Raw genomic sequence first — 21,924 nt, forward strand, 5'->3', positions numbered from 1 at the left:
TAAACATCTTTTGAGTCTTGTTGTTAATCTGAAGGCTACATTGGTTTTCCACCACACTTGGAAGGGAAGGGTGAGGTGAGAGATGTTCAGCTGCAACATGCAACTGCATCTGTAAATGTTGCAAAATGTTACATCCTGTAGCAAATTCAGCCAAAACCCTGTTAAAGTCAGTGGGATAGCTTGAGGTCATCATTGCTCTATGAGTTGGGAAAGTTCTTGTCTATTCCAGTGATTTGCTGCATTGTGTGCTGCAGATAATAGAGTGGCATGGACACAATTACAGGATATGAAGGTAAGGTTAGAGTTTACAGTACACAAGGTACAGTAAACACATAATTCAGTGCAAGTCACCGCATATTTGACTTCATAGCTACAGAAGGAATGCTAAGCACACTTATGGTTCAAAACAGTATCGAGTATGTGGTATCTGTACAGAAAAGAGACAAAATACAAAACATATATCTGTCACATATTAACATCATAGTTGTTCACTCTTTATAAAATTAAATTGTCTTTTTCTTCTCAAATTATTTTATATACTATATAGTAAATATTATCTTCTCTTGTAGCACCAGGGAGGGAAAGACTGGTTTCACAGCTACAACTCAGTCATTTTTGCTGTAATTTGCTACAGTTCAACCATCTTTTTTTCTGTTTTTGTGATGATTTATATCTGAAACATACAGAACTATTTAAAAAAGGTTCTCTTCTCACCAAAGCACTGGCACAGCATTAACATTACAACAGCTTTCCTTAGGAGTGACCACAAAAATACACAGTGATTATTTCTACAACACTTAAAAGGTTGTGCTTTAGTGTAAACATGTACAAAAATCTCATGCTGGATACAACATTTTCTGTTGAAGTTATGATATATATATATACTGTGTGTATATATATATGTATATGTACACAATGGCAGGTAATACTAACTTGTGTCACAGTTGTGGGGTTGTCTGAAAATTGCTGCTGCTGCGTGGCATTATTAGCTACATCTGCTCAGGGGTCACCACTCAGTTTTTATGTTAGTCCTTGAAAACAGGAGTTATGGACGTTCCTTTGTAGAAAATATTGCGGGCATTGTCAGGACTGTTGGCTCTCTCTGGGATCAGGATGATGTTATTGCCTTTTCTCTTCAGTGTTGACTCACGGCTGGAGGCGAGTGAGAGGGTTTCTGACATGTTCTCTCCTCCTCCAGACCCAGACCCACTTGCATCTCCTGGAGTGACCCTGATCGTAGAGAAGCCCTGTGGTTGGACACTCTGCTCTGACTGGCCAGTGTTCTGGGTGTGGACAGTAACTATTGGTGGGGTGCCAACAGTGGCAGTGGTGGTCATGATGTGATTGGCACGCTTCCTTTCAATTGACCCTTCACGTATCGAGTCTGAGCTCTCGGAGTCTCTGTTTAGATCATTGAGTTCAAAGGATTGCTTCAAACTCCCGACGACTCCTGCGCCACTCGTCCCTGCACCTCCACCAGCTCCGGTGCCGTGGTCCAGGGACCGCCATCTCCATGAGCCACTTCCATCTGTGGCTGGAGCTTGGATCACAGGTCTGTGGTTTTCTGGGTGGGCCTCTACCCTGACGATTGCTCCAGTGCTCCCTGAAATACTGCCTGTTGTGCTGCCCAGAGAGCTAGGCCCTGTGGTGCTGGCAGGTTCTTGGTCATTTAGTACTCTGAAGCGAGCAGAGCCTTGGTGATGCCCAGTGGTGCTGCAGCTGATGCTGCTCTCGTCTAAGCTCTTGGAATGAGTCTGTAGTAGACCCTGCTGCTTGGACATAGCAATCACCTGCAGGATTTTTGGCTGAGTGTCCTGTCCGTTATCGTTAGTCCTGCATGCTGTTGTCTTCTCTGCTGCCCTTTGCCAGTTTGCCAGAACTATGCTATTCCCTTCATTTCCTGCCACTGTCCTCAGGGAGCTGCTGTTGTAATTCTCGTGAGATTCCTCTGGTATGTGAACCAGCTGTGAAGAGCCAGGTCTGGACTGCATGGGTATCCTGGCTCCTCCAGTGATGCCACTACAGTTGCTAGGCAGAGTAGTACTGGAACCTGTGGCCAGTTTGGACATGTATGCGTGACTATCAAAGCCTCCATTCAGACCCACAGCTGATGGTTCAGAGCTAGATCGGAGCTCCATGCTACCGTGGTGGAGCGGATGCTGCGAGGACTGGCCAGATGACGAGTCCACAGAAGAGGAGAAGGAGTCTGGCACCTGCAAGGAGCATTTGTGGTTGTTGTTTTTACTTTTCCACTGGGACAGAAGCTGCTTTGAGCGGCTGGAGTCCATAGAGGCATGGTGGAGGGTGGCAGCGTGACGCCTGGCTGCTTCCTCGTAAGCTGCGATGGCCTGTGGGGTGTGAACACGAGGAAGTGTGTGGCTAAAGGTCATGATGGCGTCTTTGCTCTGAGGGCCATGGGGGGAGATCACTTCCACATCAGCACTGGGACGGTTCAGGCAGTCTTCTGGCCTCTGCTGCTGAAGACTTCGGTGAAGGAGACCCTCAGAGTGGGAGGTGGGTAATCCAGGCTCCCCACCCATGCTGGCTTTCATTTGCAGGTGGTGGAGGACAGCCTCTTGGCTTATATGAGGCAGGGAGCAGGGTGGTCGCTGTAGCGTTGGAGGGGGGCTGTTGGTGGACTCTTCGCTTGGTTGGAAGTTTCCAACTGCATACAAGCCCTGGCACAACAGAAAACGGACAAATATCAAATATTAGCATCATTAGCAACATCGATACCAACAATGCTGTTTCTTCTGTAATGTAACAGCATTATGTAATGGGATAGGACAATTGTTTGCATCTGAAAACGAGATTGAAGCTGAGAAAAGTTGACCACCACCGAGACAGTAGCAGGCAACCTTACCAACTCTGTTTGATCAGCAAAGTCATCAGAAGCACAGACGATAAACATTTACACTAAAGACATACATTTTCTGCGCTATGACAGTTGACAACACTCATGTGGAGGATAAAGCCGTAGATAATGAATGAATGGATGAATGAATGATTCCTCCACAGAACAAACATCAGTTAAAAACATCAATGTCTTATCACATTATCTATGTTGATTTCTTATCCCATAACAAACTGCTTGTTAAGGAAATGGCTGATGAACCTACCAGGTAGAGAGCTATAGCTCCTCCCAGCAGGAAGCCCAGGTAGACGTCGATGGCGTGGTTCTTGTACTGGATGATTCTGGTCAGACCACAGATGATGGCACACATGATGAAGGAGAAAACCAGCAGGGGCTTGAGCAGCTTGGATGAGTCTGTCAGAGTGCTGTTAAAGTACATCTGTGGAAACATCAAAAAACTGTGATTTTACATCAGGGCACACAGTTGTCGATCCACTGCTGCCTCCATCAGTAAATTCAAAAGTGTTATTTTGTCGTTTCTGTTTCAAAATCAGTCATTTGGATTTATGGAAGTGATACAAACTCTCCTGTGTCCCTGGAAGCTAAAAATGCTGATGTTCTTTATGGACTTTGGTAAAGGAGAGTGAGCTGTTCACAAACCTCTCTCCTGGTTTCTGGTGAAACAGGCCGTCTAAGAATGACTTTTGTGAAGTGACTAAAGCTCTGCTGGCAGCCATGTTTTCAGTGAGGTCACACAGGGGTCATGTACAGACCAAACTGACCATGTGTCCAAACACCTGAACTCTCACTCAGTCAGATCGGCCAACTTAACAGAGAGGAGTAGGAAATCACTCCCTCATCCATCTGTCCCCTCCCTGTTTGCTGAAGTTAACTCGTGGTTAATGTGAGGGTGAATGTGGCTAAGTGTTAGCGTGGGATCAAACCATTACTCACCGAAACATACACAGCAGCAAAGGAGGCGAGCGTGGCGTGCTGTGATGGGAAGGATTTTCTGCAAGACATGAAACACAAACAGACTGAGCCAGTCTTCACATGTGCATGTGAGTCAACAAGAGGCGGAGACACGCGAGCATAATAACGACATATCACCTAACACACACACGCTTATTATGGGTTGGATGACAGGGCCAAATTATACACCTTTCTTTTTTGTTCACCGCAGTAATGAAGTGTTTCCTCTGCAGTGACAGTTAGCTGATAGCATTAGCCCAGTCACAGTGAAGGACCTGGGAACACACACACACACGCACACACCCACACACACACACACACACTCTGCAGTGTAGCAGCAGGAGCTTGAACAGCATGAAAGTGAACATGTGGCCTGTTTTTTTTTGTCACTGAGCTCCATCCCAGTGACCTATTTATCACAACTGCTTGTACTCAGTCTTCCAAACTCTCTTCATCCTGACTCTGCATTTGTGTGTTAGGCTGTGATCGTTGTGTGTAAACCAACATTTACAACATCTGTGGAAACGGGAGGATAGAAACCAGGGAGGCACTGCCACCAATACAAATACCAGTATCTGTATGTTCTTGTATTTGTATAACTACTCCAATACTACTGCACCCGATACCACTTTACCCATCTTCAAGTAAGGTGAGCAGTTGTGTGGCTATAAGTGTGTTGTGTTGCAATGACGACAAACGATGAGCAGAGTGTAACCTGTGCTCTGTTAGACTGTCAAGAGGACGACACAAGTCATTTGAAAAAAACGTATAAAGTGGCACGAGCGACATTCATCTGGACGATAAAGCAGTTAATGAATGAATGAATGAATGGATGGTATTATTGAGTACTCAGTATCAGCAAGTATTCAAGTTTAAGTAATTTTACTCTATTTGAATCATTTAAAAACTGTGATGGGAGCACATTAACATCTTTATTCTGAAGCTGATGTGAGACTTGAGTCTACAAACATTGGTCTTCTGTAGTACAAAGTTATATAGTGTGTGTGTGTGTTAGCTGGTAAACAGTTTGTACCATAAAACTGTTACTTAATTAACCCTGATATTAAAACAACAGATAAAAGAAGGAATGATTACAGCGAGAAAACCTTTTCTCAGTGAACATACTTTTAAGAAGGTGACATAAATATGTCATTTAAATATAAAATATAATCTTATCTTCAAACTCTCAAACTCTAGCTGTGTACACGCTACACTGTGAGTGAACTGTTTATCTCTGCATCCACACATACTGTACGTCATATGTACAGAGAGGAGAGATAATCCTGCTGTAATCGTAGAGAACCTCGTCTTATTCAGCCTTTTTAACCGACTGTTTTGACGAACTGTGGAGCCCCGGGCAGTGAACCATTATTTTAGTGTTGAAGAACTGTGAAGACGACGCTAATTATACTGATAATTTATACTGAGATTAGAGGAGGATTATTCAACACACATTCAGACACCAGGAGCAAATACAAGGAGTCTGCCTCTCTTTTTAATTTGCTGATCTGCAGCTCGTACCACGATAAACCACTTATAACAGCAAACGGTCCACGATTTTTAACCTTAAAAGTTTTAGGTATTTAAGACAGATTTTAATGTTAAAAAGAAGTCTTTGTTTGTTAATATTTAAGATGTGGACTTCATCATACTTATATATTACCTTACTTACTTACTCACTTACTTCATCATCATTAGCTAATAACTCTACAAGTCAAATTTCCACTTTAGAATGACCTCCAACCCAAACCATGATGTGTCACAGTGTAATAATCTATTATTTCTGCTGTTAACGTAGGATACTGTTGCCTCATTTGCACAAGTGAAGCCTCAAAACAGCTTTTCATGCTGCTGTGGAAATGAGAGTAAAGCCAAAGCTTACACAGAGAACAGGAGACTGTTGATGCCAGCAGCACTAGGTTATAATTAGTTATAATTAGAGCCACAGTCTGCAGACTGAACTACACACACATGAGTCCTACAAGCTCAGGTCAAACCCAGCAACAACCTCCTCAACCCTCAGCCTACTAAACTAAATACTGAGACTACAGCACAGGTATGTGATATTTCTCTGTGAGTAAAGTCATCTTGAAAAATACAACAGTACGAGACCAGGTTCCATGGACAGATTCCAGCAAAATACAGTCTGTAAAACCTGAACAGACATGAAGCTGACGTGTGGAGAGAAGGTCAAACTTTGAGAAGGCAGAGAGATCAGGCTCATTCTATCCACTGTTGTTCTATGCTCAGACCCTCATCCTCTTCATGCTAGAAAAATGACAATCAACCAATGATAGTGAACTCGCTGCAGCGAGTCAAGCCATGACTGAAAATAAAAACAAAACAGAGGAGTTGGTTCCCGAAAAGAAATCCACCTCTGTTAAATGGAACTGCTTTGGCTTTTCCTCAAACAACAGTTATTTAGACGAGCACATCTGACGGCAACAGGACCAATATTTTTAACCACGTCCTAAACATTACGCTGAGTGAAGCAGCAGCAGCAGAGCAGCCAGCATCAACATCTGATGAAGACAGTATCCAGCAGTGTAAAGGAACTGAAGCAGTCACTTTGTTTACCTTTTAAATTTAAGAAACTTCAACTATAACATACTTGTGATAATGTTTTGACATTATATTATTATATTAACACTGTTTGTGTTTCAATCATCACAAAACAAAACAAGATTTTATTTTAGACATCTCCACTGTCAGTATCTTGAGACTCAAATTGCTCTTCTTCTTACCTGCCCTGGTTGATGGCTGCAGGATCCGCCCCTGAGCAAATGTCCTCCAAGACGTACGGATTCTGATCACAGGTGACGTTCAGTGTGGTGTAGTTGGGTTTGCACACAGTGAGGAAGTAAGGTGTTGGGTTTCCTGTCATCAGTTGGAGGATGTCAGTGATGAGTGCCGTGGCACAGAGACCAAACGCATGAACACCTGAGGCAAGAAGGATTATTAACATCTGGACGTACAGAGCGTACAGAAGGTCCAAGGGCCTTTGAACACCAGCAGCAACAGAGTCACTTTAATTGTGATACAGTGAAGAACATAATCAGTGCTGACTGTGCTGTGCACGCTTGGGTCATTTCTTCTTGCTCTTAAGCAAAACGGCTGAATGTCCTGCTTCATAGTTGATAAATAAAATCTGCGTTTTTAGCTCGTGGGGAAAGAGGAGCTGTCGGTCTACTGCTGTCCACTTCAGTACAGAGAGAGGGCGTTTTACAAAGCAACACAAACGTTGGTTCCCAGTCATAAAAGGCTTGTGATAAAGAGACAAACACTCAAGACTTTTTGTTAAGTGGCTAATATAGCTTTGTCCTCATGTCTCTAACTGGTTCACAGTGCAGCAGCTAGTATGTGTCACTGTGTACCTCATACAGACACACTTTAAAATGAGTCCAAAGTTGTCAAATCTAATCTTACATCATCAGAGTTGTGTTGCGTCGACAGAAAGAAAAAAGAGTTTACCAACAAATCGGACAGCTCTGCGTATGAAGGAGTTAAAGTTACAGCCGGCAGCGTTGATGTTGGCCTCTGCTCCTGCTCCGCACTTACTCCGAGACAGACAGCAGAACAGGATGGCTTCACCGATCATGATCTGTTAACACAGCGCACACACACACACACACACGTGTACACACACACACACGTTTACACACACACGGTGTTTTGATGTTGGACGTCAGTTAAGACACAGGTTCACTGTCTTAGTGCAGACAAGACAACAAGACAAACGAGTCAGCCAATCCCTGACAGGATTGTAGCGTGTACACAGCTAGTGTAGAGTTTGAAGATTAGTGTCGTCAGCAGGTGGAGGCGGGGTTACGTTTCTAGCTGTAAAGTAACCTGGCTATTAATATTCTGTTTAAATGCCTCTCGCTAATGATTCCTTGCAATGTCGGGCTTTTGAGAATATCTTTGTAACTCATTCCCAACCTAAAAAAAACTCAATCACACTGATCTCTGTCCAAAAGCATGCACTATGGGGATTACTCTAAAATTGACTGTAGGTGTGAGTGAGAGTGAATGGTTGTTTGTGTCTGTGTCCCTGTGATGAACTGGTGAACTGTTCAGCCCTCATGTGGCGGATAATGCCGTAGAACATGGATGGATGGATATTATACTTATTTTGTGGCCACGAATCAGAGTTGTTTTTTCTTTTTTTCCTCCTCATGTCGTATCTGGGACTCCTAGAAAACCACTGCAAGTTCATTTTTACATTCATGAGGCAAACTCCAAACTTGGCTGTTCTTTAATGCAGTGGAGTTTAGTTTAAGGCCTGTCTTTAAAAGACACACCAGAGATAACAGGAGTTACCATACGAGTGAATGCACTTTATGGTTCACTCGCATACAGACATTTAACTATGTGGAAACTTTGTGTACCAGCAAAACCAAATCAAGAAGGCTCTAGCAAAGCAGATTTAGTCTAGTTATAGAGCACATGTGTCAAACTGGTGGCCCGGGGGCCCCATGCGGCCCGCCAACCACTGTGCGAGGTGATGGAATAGAGACAGAATATAAGACTAAATGTATTTGCCGGCAATATTTTTATAATAGTAATAAGACATTCTGTTGCTTTATTAAATGTATTACACTCAACATGACATTACATATATTTAAGCTGTTTTCATCACAATTATCCTCGTCATTATTTGCTAAATTTTCAATTTAATTCTCTGTTTTTGTGCATCATAAATATGTTTTTATTGTGAATCATTTTATATTAAAATAAGCACGTTTACTTTGCAATTCTGTCTAATATCATAATGAATATCTTATATTGACCACCGGCCACTACATAGTTGTTTTTTCCACTTTTTTTCCACTCCTCTATGTCGGCCCCCGCTTGACCAGACTAGATGCTCATTGGCCCCCAGGTCATTTGAGTTTGACGCCCCTGTTATAGAGTGTTTACTCAAAGCTTTTCATCTGTACTGTAGTACGCGGTAGTGATGGGAACAGCATTTTTTTGACTGTACTGAATCCCTAGAATGTGTTCATTAAAATGATTTGTTCACCAAATCGTTCAGTGCTTAGCAGGAGCCCAGTACACAGTGACACAGCGTACGTGAACCACGTCCTCAGCGACAGTTTGTTCATTAAATCACTCTCTGTGCGTCGTTCACCGAACATTCACGAGTGAGTCACAGAACGCGGCACTTCCATTCCCGGCCGTCACGCTCGCTGCTGAGATCAACTGAACTGAGAAAGGAACAAATCACTTTGCGGTCTATTGATGACGGATGAAACGGAGCAACACTGGAAATCATGGGTTCAGTATAGAGTCCATGCAGATGAAGAAGAGGCGATACAGGCATTCATTCTTCTAGTGAAGCAAGAATGTTCCCCATGTTCTGTTTCAGATAAAGCACAATAAAATCACCTCTTCATTGGTGCTCAGCACCGCCCTCTAGGGAAAGTATTACGTAACATCTATAGTTTTATGACGGACAAATGCATGTATGTCATTCTTACGTCTTACCGTGATGGCAGGTCCAGCAAAGGCCAGACTGAGCAGCATCAGCAGAGGGATGACCTCATGGTTGGGGTCGATGTAGGGCAGACTCAGGCTGCGGTCATGGCAGGTGAAGCCAGACTTCACTGGCTTGAACACGTCCGTCCACTCCAGGAAGTAAAGACTGACCACAGACGACACCAGGATCGGCAACTATCGATGGACACAACAGCAGAGGAAGCTGTTAGGGTTGAGAGTCGTAAACAGCTGAGGCAGAAGGAGCGTTAACAGATTGCCAATGAATAAATTAATAGATAAACAGACAGTTAATGCTTGGAATGTGCCCATAGCTCTATGGTTCAATGAACATGCTCATTTGATTTGGCAGTGAGGACGCAGGCATGGAAAATAGTTTTCTTGACCTTAAGGAGATGAGGATGGAGCTGAGCGTGATGGACGATGACATGTGAATTTCTCTGTGAGATGAATAAAGTATCTATCTATCTATCTATGTCGTGCTAGATCTCCTCTCGTGTATGAATTGTCGTTACAGTCGGCTAACTGTAAAGACTGTGACAGCACATGTTAGTTTAAGTCAGACTCGAGTGAGTCAAACTTCTGCTGCTTGTTTACGTTCAGTCAGAACACGATGCTGCACACGCACCACAGCTCCTTCCTTAGCTAACACCTGGAAATAAAGGCTGAGCCTTTAGTTTTGTGGCTAAATCAGTTGTTTTTTCTGAGCATCCATGTGTCAACAGTGTCACACTGGAGCTCACACTGACTCACATGTGTCACTACCTCACACACAATTATCACTTTCAAATGAAAAATAAAACACAGGCCAGTTCCGTCGTAGCCATGAAGAAGTTATAGATATTATAACTTAAAAAGTTACCAAACTGTGGCAGTGACACATTAGCAAATAAATAGTTTTAAAGTCATATTCATAAAATGTTTAGATGCTAAAATAAATATTGATGAAGCTGGGCGAGCTGGGACCATAGTGGAAAAGCGGCTTATATGTTTGCCCTGCGGTGGACGGGTTACCCATCCACCGTCAGCTGGGAGTGGCTCTAGTGCCCCTCCCCCGCTGTGACCCTCATGTGGAGGATTAAGTGTTGGACAGTGAATAAATGAATGAACTTGTAGTTGGAAAGGTAAATCCATGGTTACAGAGCTGTGATTCAAACCTACTGTAAAGTTTTGTTCAAAATAATCCACAAAACACTTCCATGGTCAACTTTCCGAGAGCAGTCTGATTAAAACTTTCATTATTATAAGAGGAACTTTATTCCCCTGTAGGGAAACTTACAACTCAATGGAATCAATAGATCAATACAATGCATTAGAAACATCATCTACAACAATTGATCAAAGAAAAGAAGTAAAACATCTGAGTGCTGCTGAGACTCTTATGTAAACATTATATCAAGGAGCTGAACTCTCTTTAGTTTTGCCCTCATTCTCTGAGTGTCTGATCACAGCTGATCACAGAGGAAGCTTCTTTCTTCTGTTTTTGTAATTAACACAGATTCTGCCATTAAAGAGGAAACTCACAGAAATGCCCTGATAGAACACGCGTGTAATGATCACCTCAGATTATAGAATATACTGACAGCAAAGATACCTGTGTGTGTGTGTGTGTGTGTGTACCACAGAACAAGACTTTTTTTATATTTTATAACCTCACATAAAAAACTGCTGATCACACAGCTGATCTGTGGGGAAATGTGAGTGTCAAGAGATTTTTCTCAGCGAGACGAAACAAGGTTGAGATAAAACCTCCGACTCCATCTCGCTCTGCGTTCTGTTGTGTCAGAATCTCAATTTCTCAAACCCTGCAGCTCTGCAGAGGACTGAGGTGCCGCTGAAGGCACGGAGGATTGTGCTTAGATGTGTCAGTGGGAGTTGAACGTGTCCTGAAGCATCATGGGATGTATCATGAAGCTTAAAACCCTGAGTCAGTGGTGCACTGTGGCAGACGTGCTGCTTCCCCAGCTAATGCTAAGTAGAGCAGTGTGGTGGAGGAGATGCTACTGGACCCCAACAATAGAGGGATCACACACACACACACACACACACACACACACGTATATAAATATCCTGCAGTCCACAGTGTCTTATATCCTTTTATGTCCAGCACAGTCGAGGTAATCAGTTCATTTTCAGCCACTAGATAAACACACGTCAGCAAAAAGTACTCAAACATTTGAAAATCAGATTGACTTTGTGAAGTCTGGAAATCCGTCACTGTGCAAAGTTCACTTGTCTATTTTGTGAACAATTATTTAAAATAAAAAAAAAACAATAAAAAATGAATCTTTGACTTTGACTCAACAAAAGCCTGAAGATGTCGCCTATAAACACACACACACACACACACACACAGGATGTCCATATAAGGAGTTGTGTATTATTCCCACAATTTACCAAGGGTGCAGCTGTGGCACAGATCTGTTTCTTACAGTTCACTTAAAGTGTAGAGAGCTCTAGAAACAGGTCTGACACTGAGTGTGCGTTATATTAATACTTCACATCATGTTCTGTCATCACTCACAACGCTGAAGCTTCCTTGTCAGCAGTTAAGGGGAAACTTAAACCTCAAGTGGGACTTTGCAAGTCTGGTCGGTCTGGTCGTGGCCCCTCCCATCTGGTTTACATCCGTTTTAAATTCTCACCATTTAAAAAAAGCCAGCCAGATGTTTACTGGTGTGTGGGCTGCACTCGTCACACGGTCATTTCCTGTGCTTCTTCTCCAGCTCTAACATGATGATCATCCAAAATAACACTCACTGCCTTCATAGTACAGCTGCACCTACCTACCTGTGTGTGTGTGTGCGTGCGCGTGTGCGTTGATACCAAACTCCAAAGCTAATGAATTGATATATTTGATTTATTTTGCAGGTTTCTATTGTGATGTGTGAGTGGATGAGGGAAAGTTTATCACAAAGTTGTGATGTCTGGAATAATGTCTGCTCTTTTCATATCAGATCTGCTTTTTAGGGGATTTTAGAAAAGCTTTTAATGAAAGTGTGTAGTATGAAGACCTGGAATCAAAGAACAAAAACAGCAACAGTAAAATGAGTGAGAAAGAACAGAAGAGATGGGGACGTATTTCTGCAGGTTAAAAGCAGGTTAAACAGATTTAAAGAATTGATAAACGTGCCCTCGGGCAGATGCTACAGAGCTGCAGCTCCAACATTTACAACAAGTCTTTCATACAAAATGCAGTAACTTTATGAATCTAATTATGAAAGAAAATAATGCTCATATTGACCTCTGTGTGTGTATGACTGTTATTAAATGTATCATTTTATTTCCACTGTGGACAATAAAGATGATTATTGTTGTTGCTGTGATATTTAAAGTGCACAGTAAGCTTTTCCTGCCAACATGGTGCTGTGTGCAGCTTCATACACACACACACACACACACACTAAGGTGAGTGAACGTAAAACACCACCTTCTTCTTCTTCTCTGCATGACGTGAAAAACGTTTACTGTTTCTGTGGCTCGCTAAAGGCTCACTGAGAACTGTAGCAAGGAAGTGTCTCCTGCTGAGAGTTTGAGGCTATGGAGAGACATCGGAGACATCAGAGACATCAGAGACATCAGTCCAAAACATCATGACTTACAGACAGCAGAGGAACTTTAAAACCTCCTGAACCATCAGCCTGGAGCTGCCAGTGCCACTGGATATCAGCCCAGTTCTAAGTGAAGGAGCTGAGCTCAAACCTGCGTACATGTACGTGTGTGTACGTGTGGTTAACCCTAACCCCATCTTATGCCAGCACACTAAAGTCGCCTACGCCGCATAAAGACTGAAGAACACGCGTGCGATACACTCGTGTCCAGACACGCGTATTACCTAAGTACACCAAATAAAGAATCCTCACAGACACATTTCACTGCCCATGTCTGTTAATATTCCCACTTCATGCACATGTTTGGATAAAGTTCAATTTATTCACCAACAATCAGCCTGACCTGATTACATTACATGACATTATTACATAATAATGAGAATTATTGGAGAAATCCTTCCGTCTTCTCCCGCTTTAACGTCCACATAAGGGACATGGGAGTGCTGACATACTGTAGGACGACAGGCGGAGACAACCACCCACTGTCACACTCGCACCTGCAGTTCATTTAGAGTGTCCAATTTACCTAATCCATCCATGGTGCATGTTTTTGGACTGTGGGAGGATTGTTGGACCAGGTCGTGAACCCAGGTGTGACCCTGTTAGAGAAACCCAGCCAGTCAAAATATAGAACGTGTACTATCCACTATATTATGTTCATTTCATTACATTAAGACTAAATAAACAAATATAAATATAATACTTAATACAGTATGTGTTACTGGATCATGTGGAATATCATGCATCCATAGTAAATGCACTGCAGATTAGGATTATAAAATCTGGTGAGAATAATGTCTCATCTCTTCACTTAATGTTCAGTTTAACAACTCTTACATTGACTCTTACTCTTTAGAGAACTAGTTAGAAAGAACTGTGTAAACATCAGCGTCTGGTTCAAACTGCACTAACAGACATGAGTGAATCTGCTGCAGGCTCCAGAAAATAAAGAAAGAAATCACAGCACAACATGTCTCAGTATTCCACGTACATCCTCTCTCTCTCTGTCTCTGTGTCTCTGTGTCTCTGTGAATAACTGGCTCCTCTGGGAGAGTTGAGCTCAGCAGTGATGCTCCGTTGGCCTACATCTGCTCACACTCGCTGCCAGCATCATTCTTCTCTGGAAACTTCTACACGACTCAATTTATGCTGAAAACGCAGAAACTCTGATGATCAAGTTAAACCCTCCCCTCATTTTATAACCAATGACCATTTTTAATGTGTGTCATGTGACTAGTCACACAACCAGATCACTGATATGAGGACATGAGCAGATTCATGTTAGATCAGGTTTTTCCCGTTAGTGTAAGCTAACGGGAGCAGCCCACGAGATGCATTCAAAGACCCTGGTAAATATCATCACCTCTGCGAGATCCACAACACACAATTGAGCTCCGAGGAGTTTCACCTGTGTTCCCTGACCTCATGTATAAAGAGTCCTCGTCTCCCACGTGTCTTGTGTCCGTTGGTTTTTGTCTGTCTCTGTCCTCACAGTCCTGTCGTCCAACAACCACGTCACCAAGGCTAAGTTAAGTTTTTGGAGTATAGATTTTGATCCTCTTTGAGAGCATCTGTTGTTTTTTACTCTACTTTGTAGTTGAGTGTCTGAGTCGTCCGTGTTGAGTTTAAAGCCCTAACAGCCTTCAGTCAAACGGGGATTTATGTCTTTGGGATTTCTGATTTCATGTCATTGAAGTGCAGTGAAATCGTTCCATAAACAAAACAAAACGAAGGAATTCCCCTCCCTGTCGTCCACATCCCAGCTGAGGGAGGAATCCATGGGAATGAGGCAGGCGTTCCCGAGAGCATCCATCACACAGAATTGGAGGCAAATCTATAATGCATGATGCCACTTTGATTGGAGAGCCACGGGCCAGTGGTGAATTGGAGCATGCATAACATGCACAGCAGGGGAACCAGTGACAGTCACTACAAGCTGCATGCAAGCTGTATTTAAATGTTTCAGCATCACTCACTCACTCACTCACTCACTCACTCACTCTGCAATCCTCCACTCAGCTCAACACTGGTTTGAAAATGTCACCAAACCTCAGTGAGTTTTTCTGGCCCCACCAGAGACGCTGCTCTGTGACCGTTCCTCAAACCTCACATTTCATCTGCTCACTTTGATTGTTAGTGTGAACAATCATTTATGCTGCTGCTGCTGCTGCTGCTGCTGCTGCTGCTGCTGCATTTCAGCTCATGATGCACTGAACTGTAAATAACATGCAGATTATTAAATGATAGTGTGTGTGTGTGTGTGTTTCATCTGTGGGAGGAGCCTATGGTACGTGTTGGTCAAAAACCTTTACTATCAGCTATATATATACATATATGTATATATACTATTCTATTCTATGATATGATGCTATTGTAACTGAATGATGTTTGCTGGGAGCAGAATATGTGTTGTGAAATGGTTGTTTGTGTCTAAATGTAAGTGGTGAACACAGCGACACTAATGTGCTTTTTATCAGTTAATCATTTAAATGATGTGGTGAAAATATCAACTTCTGTTTTACTGCGACTCAATGATTTGTGGAAAATGTCTAATTGAGATTTTTTAAAATCTAATTTGCAACATAATTCAAAAACATGATGGAGCTCAAGCCACACAGCAGTGAGTGCAAGTTAGTGCCATCTAGGGGTGAACATGCATATTGCAACTAAGTGAATGCACTTACATGGATGAGGAAGGTAACACAAATATATGATGTGTGTGTGTGTGTGTGTGTGTGTGTGTGTGTGTGAGACGTCCTTCAGTCTCTTTTGTGTTGAAATGAACAGAATATTTATCAGCAGATTTAGATCTACATGTTTTTCATTGTGCAAAATAAAAATACACTTTAAAGTCAGAGCGGTTTCAGCTAATTCAGCCGATATCCTATAAAAGCCAATATCTGATAATATCGTGTGTATCTCATATAATTGTGTGCAACAGAGTAATGACTGAAAAGCCTTAAATGAAGGTCTTTATAAGGTTTGATGTCAACAGACTGTGTGATAAAATAAAAGAATAAATGTCATGAATCAACATCCTGTTACAGCTGACTTCACCAAGATAGAATGTGTGTGTGTGTGTGTGTGTGTGTGTGTGTAAATAGACACATTCTAAATTAAAAGCCAGTGATGTGTATGTTTTCCAGGTGAATGGAGAGCAGCGATATAGTGACGAAGATGATGATGATGATGATGAAGATGAAGAGGATATAAAGACTCACCTCTACGAAGTAGAAGCAGGGCAGCAGACTGACGCTGTCTTTGCTCAGGATCCCCTTCTCTTTCGCAGACATGGTCTCAGACTCAGGCCTCACGAAAACCCGAACCAATCTGAGCTGCGGTGCAGAGGGAACAAGAATAGCCGAGCTGAGCCGAGCTGAGCCGAGCCGAGCTTCGTGCCGCCTCCTCCGGGCTTCGAGCCGGGATCAGGAGCAGCGCTCCATGCTGCCGAGTGTGGCGGGAGGATCCAGACCTGCACGGACCTGCACGGACCTGCTAATGACGGGGGATGAGGAGCCCGGACTCTGCTGTGAGTGTGTCAGGGGAAAAGACCGGAGGAGGAGGAGGAGAGAGGAGGGGGAGGAGCGGGAGGAGGAGAGCGGGCGCAGGCGCACTGAGTGATTGTTGACAGCGTATGGTTTTAACAGCTGACTAACAATTAATGATATAGAGGAAAAATGACAAATACAGCAATAAATAAATAAAAGAATGAATGGATAATAATAATAATAATAGTGTGATTCATCGCAGCAGAATGACTTAGATTATATTTAATTATATATATATATAGTGTATATATAATACACACATACAGCGGTGTAAGGTTTTATTTACAGTAAGTATGACTTGAATATGAATATGTGTGGTCAGCTGTAACACTGTGGTCCAAATGTTCTGTTCAGAGCAGAACTTTCAGAACCAATGGACTTCAGTCAAAGCAGTAATTAAATCCACAGTTGATTTACCTCCAAATATTCACATGTTAACATTTCAGACACACACACACACACACACACACACACACACAGGGACAGAGAACTCAGCACACTCCAGTCCCTAACACACTGATCCACACTAACACACACTACAAACAATAATCTGTGAACAAAACCCACAATATACCCAAAGTAAGTTTACAGTTTGTAAGTGATTCTAACTAAACAACACAAAACAGCAGTGCAACTAACATCTACAATAAAGCACATTTAAAACTATTTACTTCACTGAAACAAATGTTTGAGCAACAAAACAAAATAGAAAAAAAGAAACAAACATTTTACTTTTGATTCAAATACAATGAGGGTTAGGGTTTAATGACATGCATTAAAGTCTGGTTTATGAGGGACTGAAACAAACGTTTGATCTCAATAAAAAGTGAGTGTTTTACATCCACACAACAAAACACACAAACAAGAGCTCATTAAAACGTGTGAAGGACGAAGAATTCAGCCGTTTGTTTATTTCTTTAAATAAAAATGTCAAACCTACCACACAGAGTTATATCATCTCATCAGACTGACTGTTATAACCACCATGTTATAACAGCAAAGTCAATCTCATATAAACAAAGTATAACATTTTAATATTTACTCATACAATACGTTGTTCAGGAGGTCATGTGAGGTCATGTGAGGTCATGTGAGGTCATGTGAGGTCATGACCTGCGATGATTCCACACACATTTGTGCACATGTGACGTTATTGGCTGTGTCTGCATGTGTTCATAACGCCAGATTCATTCATATTCATCTTCAATCATCATTTATATCATTCATACGTGTGTTTTTGTTTGTTCATGTGTTCATACAAACGGAATTCATGAAAATGCTTGAATTTTGTGTTTCAAAGTTTTGAAAAGAGCTTGAATTTTGGATAAAAATACACTTGAAATTTCTTTCATTAAAAGTAGTAAAAAAAGAGTAAAATAAGAGTCTGAATAAAAAGTGAGTCTGGAACTCACTTGTGTGTGTGTGACAGTGACTATTATAATACACAATGTTAGTTGTTTAATCACTTTTATTGTGATAAAAAAAGAGTGAAATAGTATATATTAATTTACCACAGCTGCAAGATACTGAAAATCATTAATAAAATAACCTTAAAAGAGTTTGAATGTGACTTTGTTGAGCTGTGTGTTGTTGTGGTGAGAGAATGTGTGATCACTGTAATCACACAGTTACACAAGTGTAAACGTCAGCTTTGACCCAGCGGCCAACACTTACACCTCTGTTTCTCCTCAGTGCTCTGAGTGTCGGCCTGTAAGTGGACACCACACACACGTGCAAACACACACACACACACACACACGCACACCCACACACACACACGCACACACACACACGCACACACTCAGACTCTTGTTACTGCAGGTGGAACTGATATAGAGAGGAGTGATGCTGCGTTCAGGATCCACTCACTGGACTGAATACAAACATAATGTAAGTGTTTGTAGTTGACAGATTATGTCAAATACAGTTATAGTAATAATGTTTCACATCTAAAAAGACACAGATAATTATTTGTTACTTTTTAATCAGGCAACAAATGAAACAAAAGAAAAGTGTATTGATACTTATACTTAATAGTAAAACAAAAGTTTTCCTTCAGAAACAAATTCTGACTCATTCCACTTAACATTATATCATTATATGAGCGTCATTGTACTGCATGAGAACATCATTTGTGCTCATACAGTAAAGACATTCTACTCATTGCTCTTAAACAGTGTAGCATTGAATTTACATGAAGTTGACAGAGAAACTCTGCAATTATACATCACTGCACACGAGACACAGACGTGTGTACATGTAAATCAGGACCTCATGAAACCTCACTTTAAAAACACCTGAATTATCCCTTTAAATAGAATCTGTCCCATTATAAAAATAAGAACTAACAGAAGGTCACACCAACATCCGGGAAATGTATTTATGTTTATTATTAATAGTATTGTTACTGTCTGCTCCGATGGAACTTGAAGGCATCACACACCTCTGCTCAACAGAGTGGCCTGAACGGCGCATGCGTGTTACCGACGGAACCCCCCGGTGTACGCAGCGGTGAGCATCCGGTAGTGGAGAAGTGTTGAGAGCTGAGCCGCAGCTGCAGCGTCAGTGTCGGCAGCTGCGGACACGAGAGTCCGCTTCACTCTCCAGAGAAGCGGCGCTGACACCTGGAGCTGTCCGAGGTCGGAGGCTCTTTCCCCGGGAAGTCGTTCAGCCTTCACTCCGAGTTTCACTCACTGTGACTCACAGTCACTGAGTCAGTATTCAGGTCAGTGTTCAAATCAACATATTTACTGCACATGGACATGAATGCAACTCTTCTTCTTCCTCCTCTTCTTCTTCTTCATCATGTACAGTAAAGTGACACACACACACAAACTTAACCACTTCTCCTGAAATGAGGTTCTGCCTCTTTAGGACCAGGTTTTGGTCTTAGTGAAGAGACTACTGGTCCTGACAAGGTCAGTGTTTCTGCTAGAGAAGGTCCTTAAGTGGTAACAAATACAAGAACACACACACACACACACACACACACACACACACACTCATCTCTGGTTACTCAGCAGTAACACAGAGTCAGTGTGTGTGTGTGTGTGTGTGAGACATATGCTCACAGGATGCTACCCCATTAGCTTCATCAATAATATGATATTGAAGCAATGATCTAAACTATAAACCCATGGTTTTCAACATGGGGTCCACGTCGCCTTCAGGGGGCGCCAGAGCTTTGTCTGTTCTGAGGTTATTAAAATTATTATTGGTGCATATTAAATTTAGAAAATCCCCTAAAAAGGCCGTGAACCTCTGATGTAAACAACACTCATGTGAGTCACAGTCAGGGTTACACCAGCGTTAGAGAAGAAGAAGAAGAAGAAGAAGAAGAAGAAGAAGAAGAAGAAGAAATAACTCACCACACAGCTAAATGTTATTCATCATGAACCAAATCATTATTATCATTATCATTATTATTATCATTATTATTATTATTATTATCATCATTATTATTATCATCATTATTATTATCGTTATTATTATTATTATTATTAGTAGTAGTAGTATTATTAGTATTATCATTATTATCATTATTATTGTTATTATCATTATTGTTATTGTTATTGTTATTATTATTAGTAGTAGTAGTATTAGTATTATCGTTATTATCATTATTATTATAGTTATTATTATAGACAGACATTCACACCTGTGCTCAGTTTAGAGTCAGTGTGGACTCGGGGTGATGAACCCGGGTCTTTCTGCTGCAAGGCAACATGCTAGCCACTACCCCGCCGTGTGGACCCTCATGTTATTATATGTTTAAGTGCGCTTGCTGTGTTCTTATTATTATTATTGGATGGTTTTGTTTCCCAGAGTGAAAATGAGCTGATACTTTGTGTCTGATTCTGATATGAAGGAGGTCATTATGTGTAACTCTGTGTGTGTGTGTGTGTGTGTGTTATTGTGGCTCAGATGCTCAACAATAAGACAGAAATGTAACGTCGTACTCCTCGCTCCTCGTTTGTGAACCAGTGCTTTTGATTCCAGAGAAGATGAGTTAGAGTAATGACATGATCAGAATGTTAAGATTAAAGTTGTGCTTGTGTTTTCTCTGCAGAGTCATCATGCCTTCAAAGCAGCTCCGCAGTAAAGAGAGAAGGAAAGTGTGCACGTCTGTGGCAGCAGAGGTACGTGAGCGCTGGATCCTCAGTCACGTTACTGTTCACACGCTGCTGCTGATGAGATGCTGTTTACACACAATGGTAGACTGACGCCATCTAGTGGTAAAACCATTGAATCACAAATCTCTGACATACAGAAAACCAACATTTGAGTCAGAAGACTTTTAAGATAGTCGCTCAAATCAGTTTTAAACCAGCTTAACTTTCAGGATGTTTAACATGCAGCAGGAGGAGGAGTCTGCGACAGTGGCATCACGATCAGCAACACACCAGACTCCTCTGTTAATAATGAGATTTTAGACATTTCCCTGGTAGTTGTTTGTTGTTGATTAACTCACATTTTTAACTGATCCACAGTTGAGCATTGTTCACTTTGACACTTTGAGTGTCGTCTCTTCCTGTGACGACACTCTGACCAATCGGTGGCCGTCTGGTGACATCACGCGTAGCATCTACTCAGAACCTACCCATCTACACGTCAACTGTAACCTGTGGTTAGGTTTACATGCTTTTTTCTTCATCATGTCAGTGTTGAGCTGTGGTCTCCCAGCCAGGATGTACATGTGGGTCTCATGAGGGTCATATTCAGGCTGACATGTGTGTTATATAGCGTTTGGCCCATATTACTGAAGCCATGTGTTCTAACCTTAGTACCCACTCAGTATCCTGGTACAGCTTTCAGTGTAAAAGATACTAACTAATAATAATTTCTTCACTTTTCTTAAGTTAGTTAATAGTTAGTTAGTTGATTCTTTCCAGTTGTTCACCAGGAACAGAAGCTTGTCCACAGCCTCTGGCTTTAGTGCAGAACAGTGGCATTTTACCATGTTGCCACCGATGCTGAACGGCCTTGTGATGGGACGCTGGTGTCAGGGATGCAGATGTTTCTGAGCCAGACTTTCTGGTGCAGCCTCCAGTAGATCAGCTTCTCTGTTGACTTCATGGTGTCTCTGTCCACACTGAGTTTCACCTTCTTCAGTTCCCTCTCTGTAGCTCCTCCTGCAGCACCTGTGCTTGTGTGTGGTGGTCACACAGTGGTGGATACATTGGTTTTATATATAAATGTGTTGTTGGAGCGCTCCCCTCGTATCTGTGAACTCTTGGTTCATCATCAGCATGTTTGTCCTCGTGTCCTCACTGTCGGCCATGTTCACACACACACAGCAAGCGTCTGTGTCACAGTTAGCATTGAAAGTGTTGTCGTGAAGATGTTTGTGTTCCGTTTGCTGTGAATCAGAGTGAAACCTGGCGTTGTGCTGCCGTGTTTGCACACACGCCATCTGCTCCATCTCGCCTCACACTTGTGTGCC

At 42.0% G+C, this 21,924-nt stretch overlaps 2 protein-coding genes across 2 annotated transcripts in view; one reads left to right on the top strand and one right to left on the bottom strand.

The window, feature by feature from the left end:
- Positions 1-978: 978 nt before the first annotated feature.
- LOC131450713 (phospholipid phosphatase-related protein type 4) lies at positions 979-16,239 on the bottom strand. The gene is made up of 7 exons (XM_058622243.1): positions 16,155-16,239; positions 9,314-9,499; positions 7,298-7,427; positions 6,571-6,766; positions 3,809-3,866; positions 3,120-3,293; positions 979-2,678 (listed from the first exon to the last, which is right to left on the bottom strand). The coding sequence occupies exons 1-7, from the start codon at positions 16,224-16,226 to the stop codon at positions 1,026-1,028; spliced, it is 2,469 nt and encodes an 822-aa protein (XP_058478226.1). The 5' UTR covers positions 16,227-16,239; the 3' UTR covers positions 979-1,025.
- The window catches only part of LOC131450865 (phospholipid phosphatase-related protein type 5-like), a 63,239-nt gene continuing 57,406 nt past the window's right edge, over positions 16,092-21,924 (top strand). The window contains exons 1-3 of the mRNA XM_058622260.1: positions 16,092-16,462; positions 18,938-19,206; positions 20,551-20,620. Of these exons, the coding sequence (XP_058478243.1) occupies positions 20,558-20,620 (63 nt within the window). The 5' untranslated portion in view covers positions 16,092-16,462; positions 18,938-19,206; positions 20,551-20,557. The remainder of the gene's footprint in view (positions 16,463-18,937; positions 19,207-20,550; positions 20,621-21,924) is intronic.

Source organism: Solea solea, chromosome 1 (genome assembly GCF_958295425.1).
Source record: "Solea solea chromosome 1, fSolSol10.1, whole genome shotgun sequence".
In the NCBI taxonomy this organism is placed as follows: domain Eukaryota; kingdom Metazoa; phylum Chordata; class Actinopteri; order Pleuronectiformes; family Soleidae; genus Solea; species Solea solea.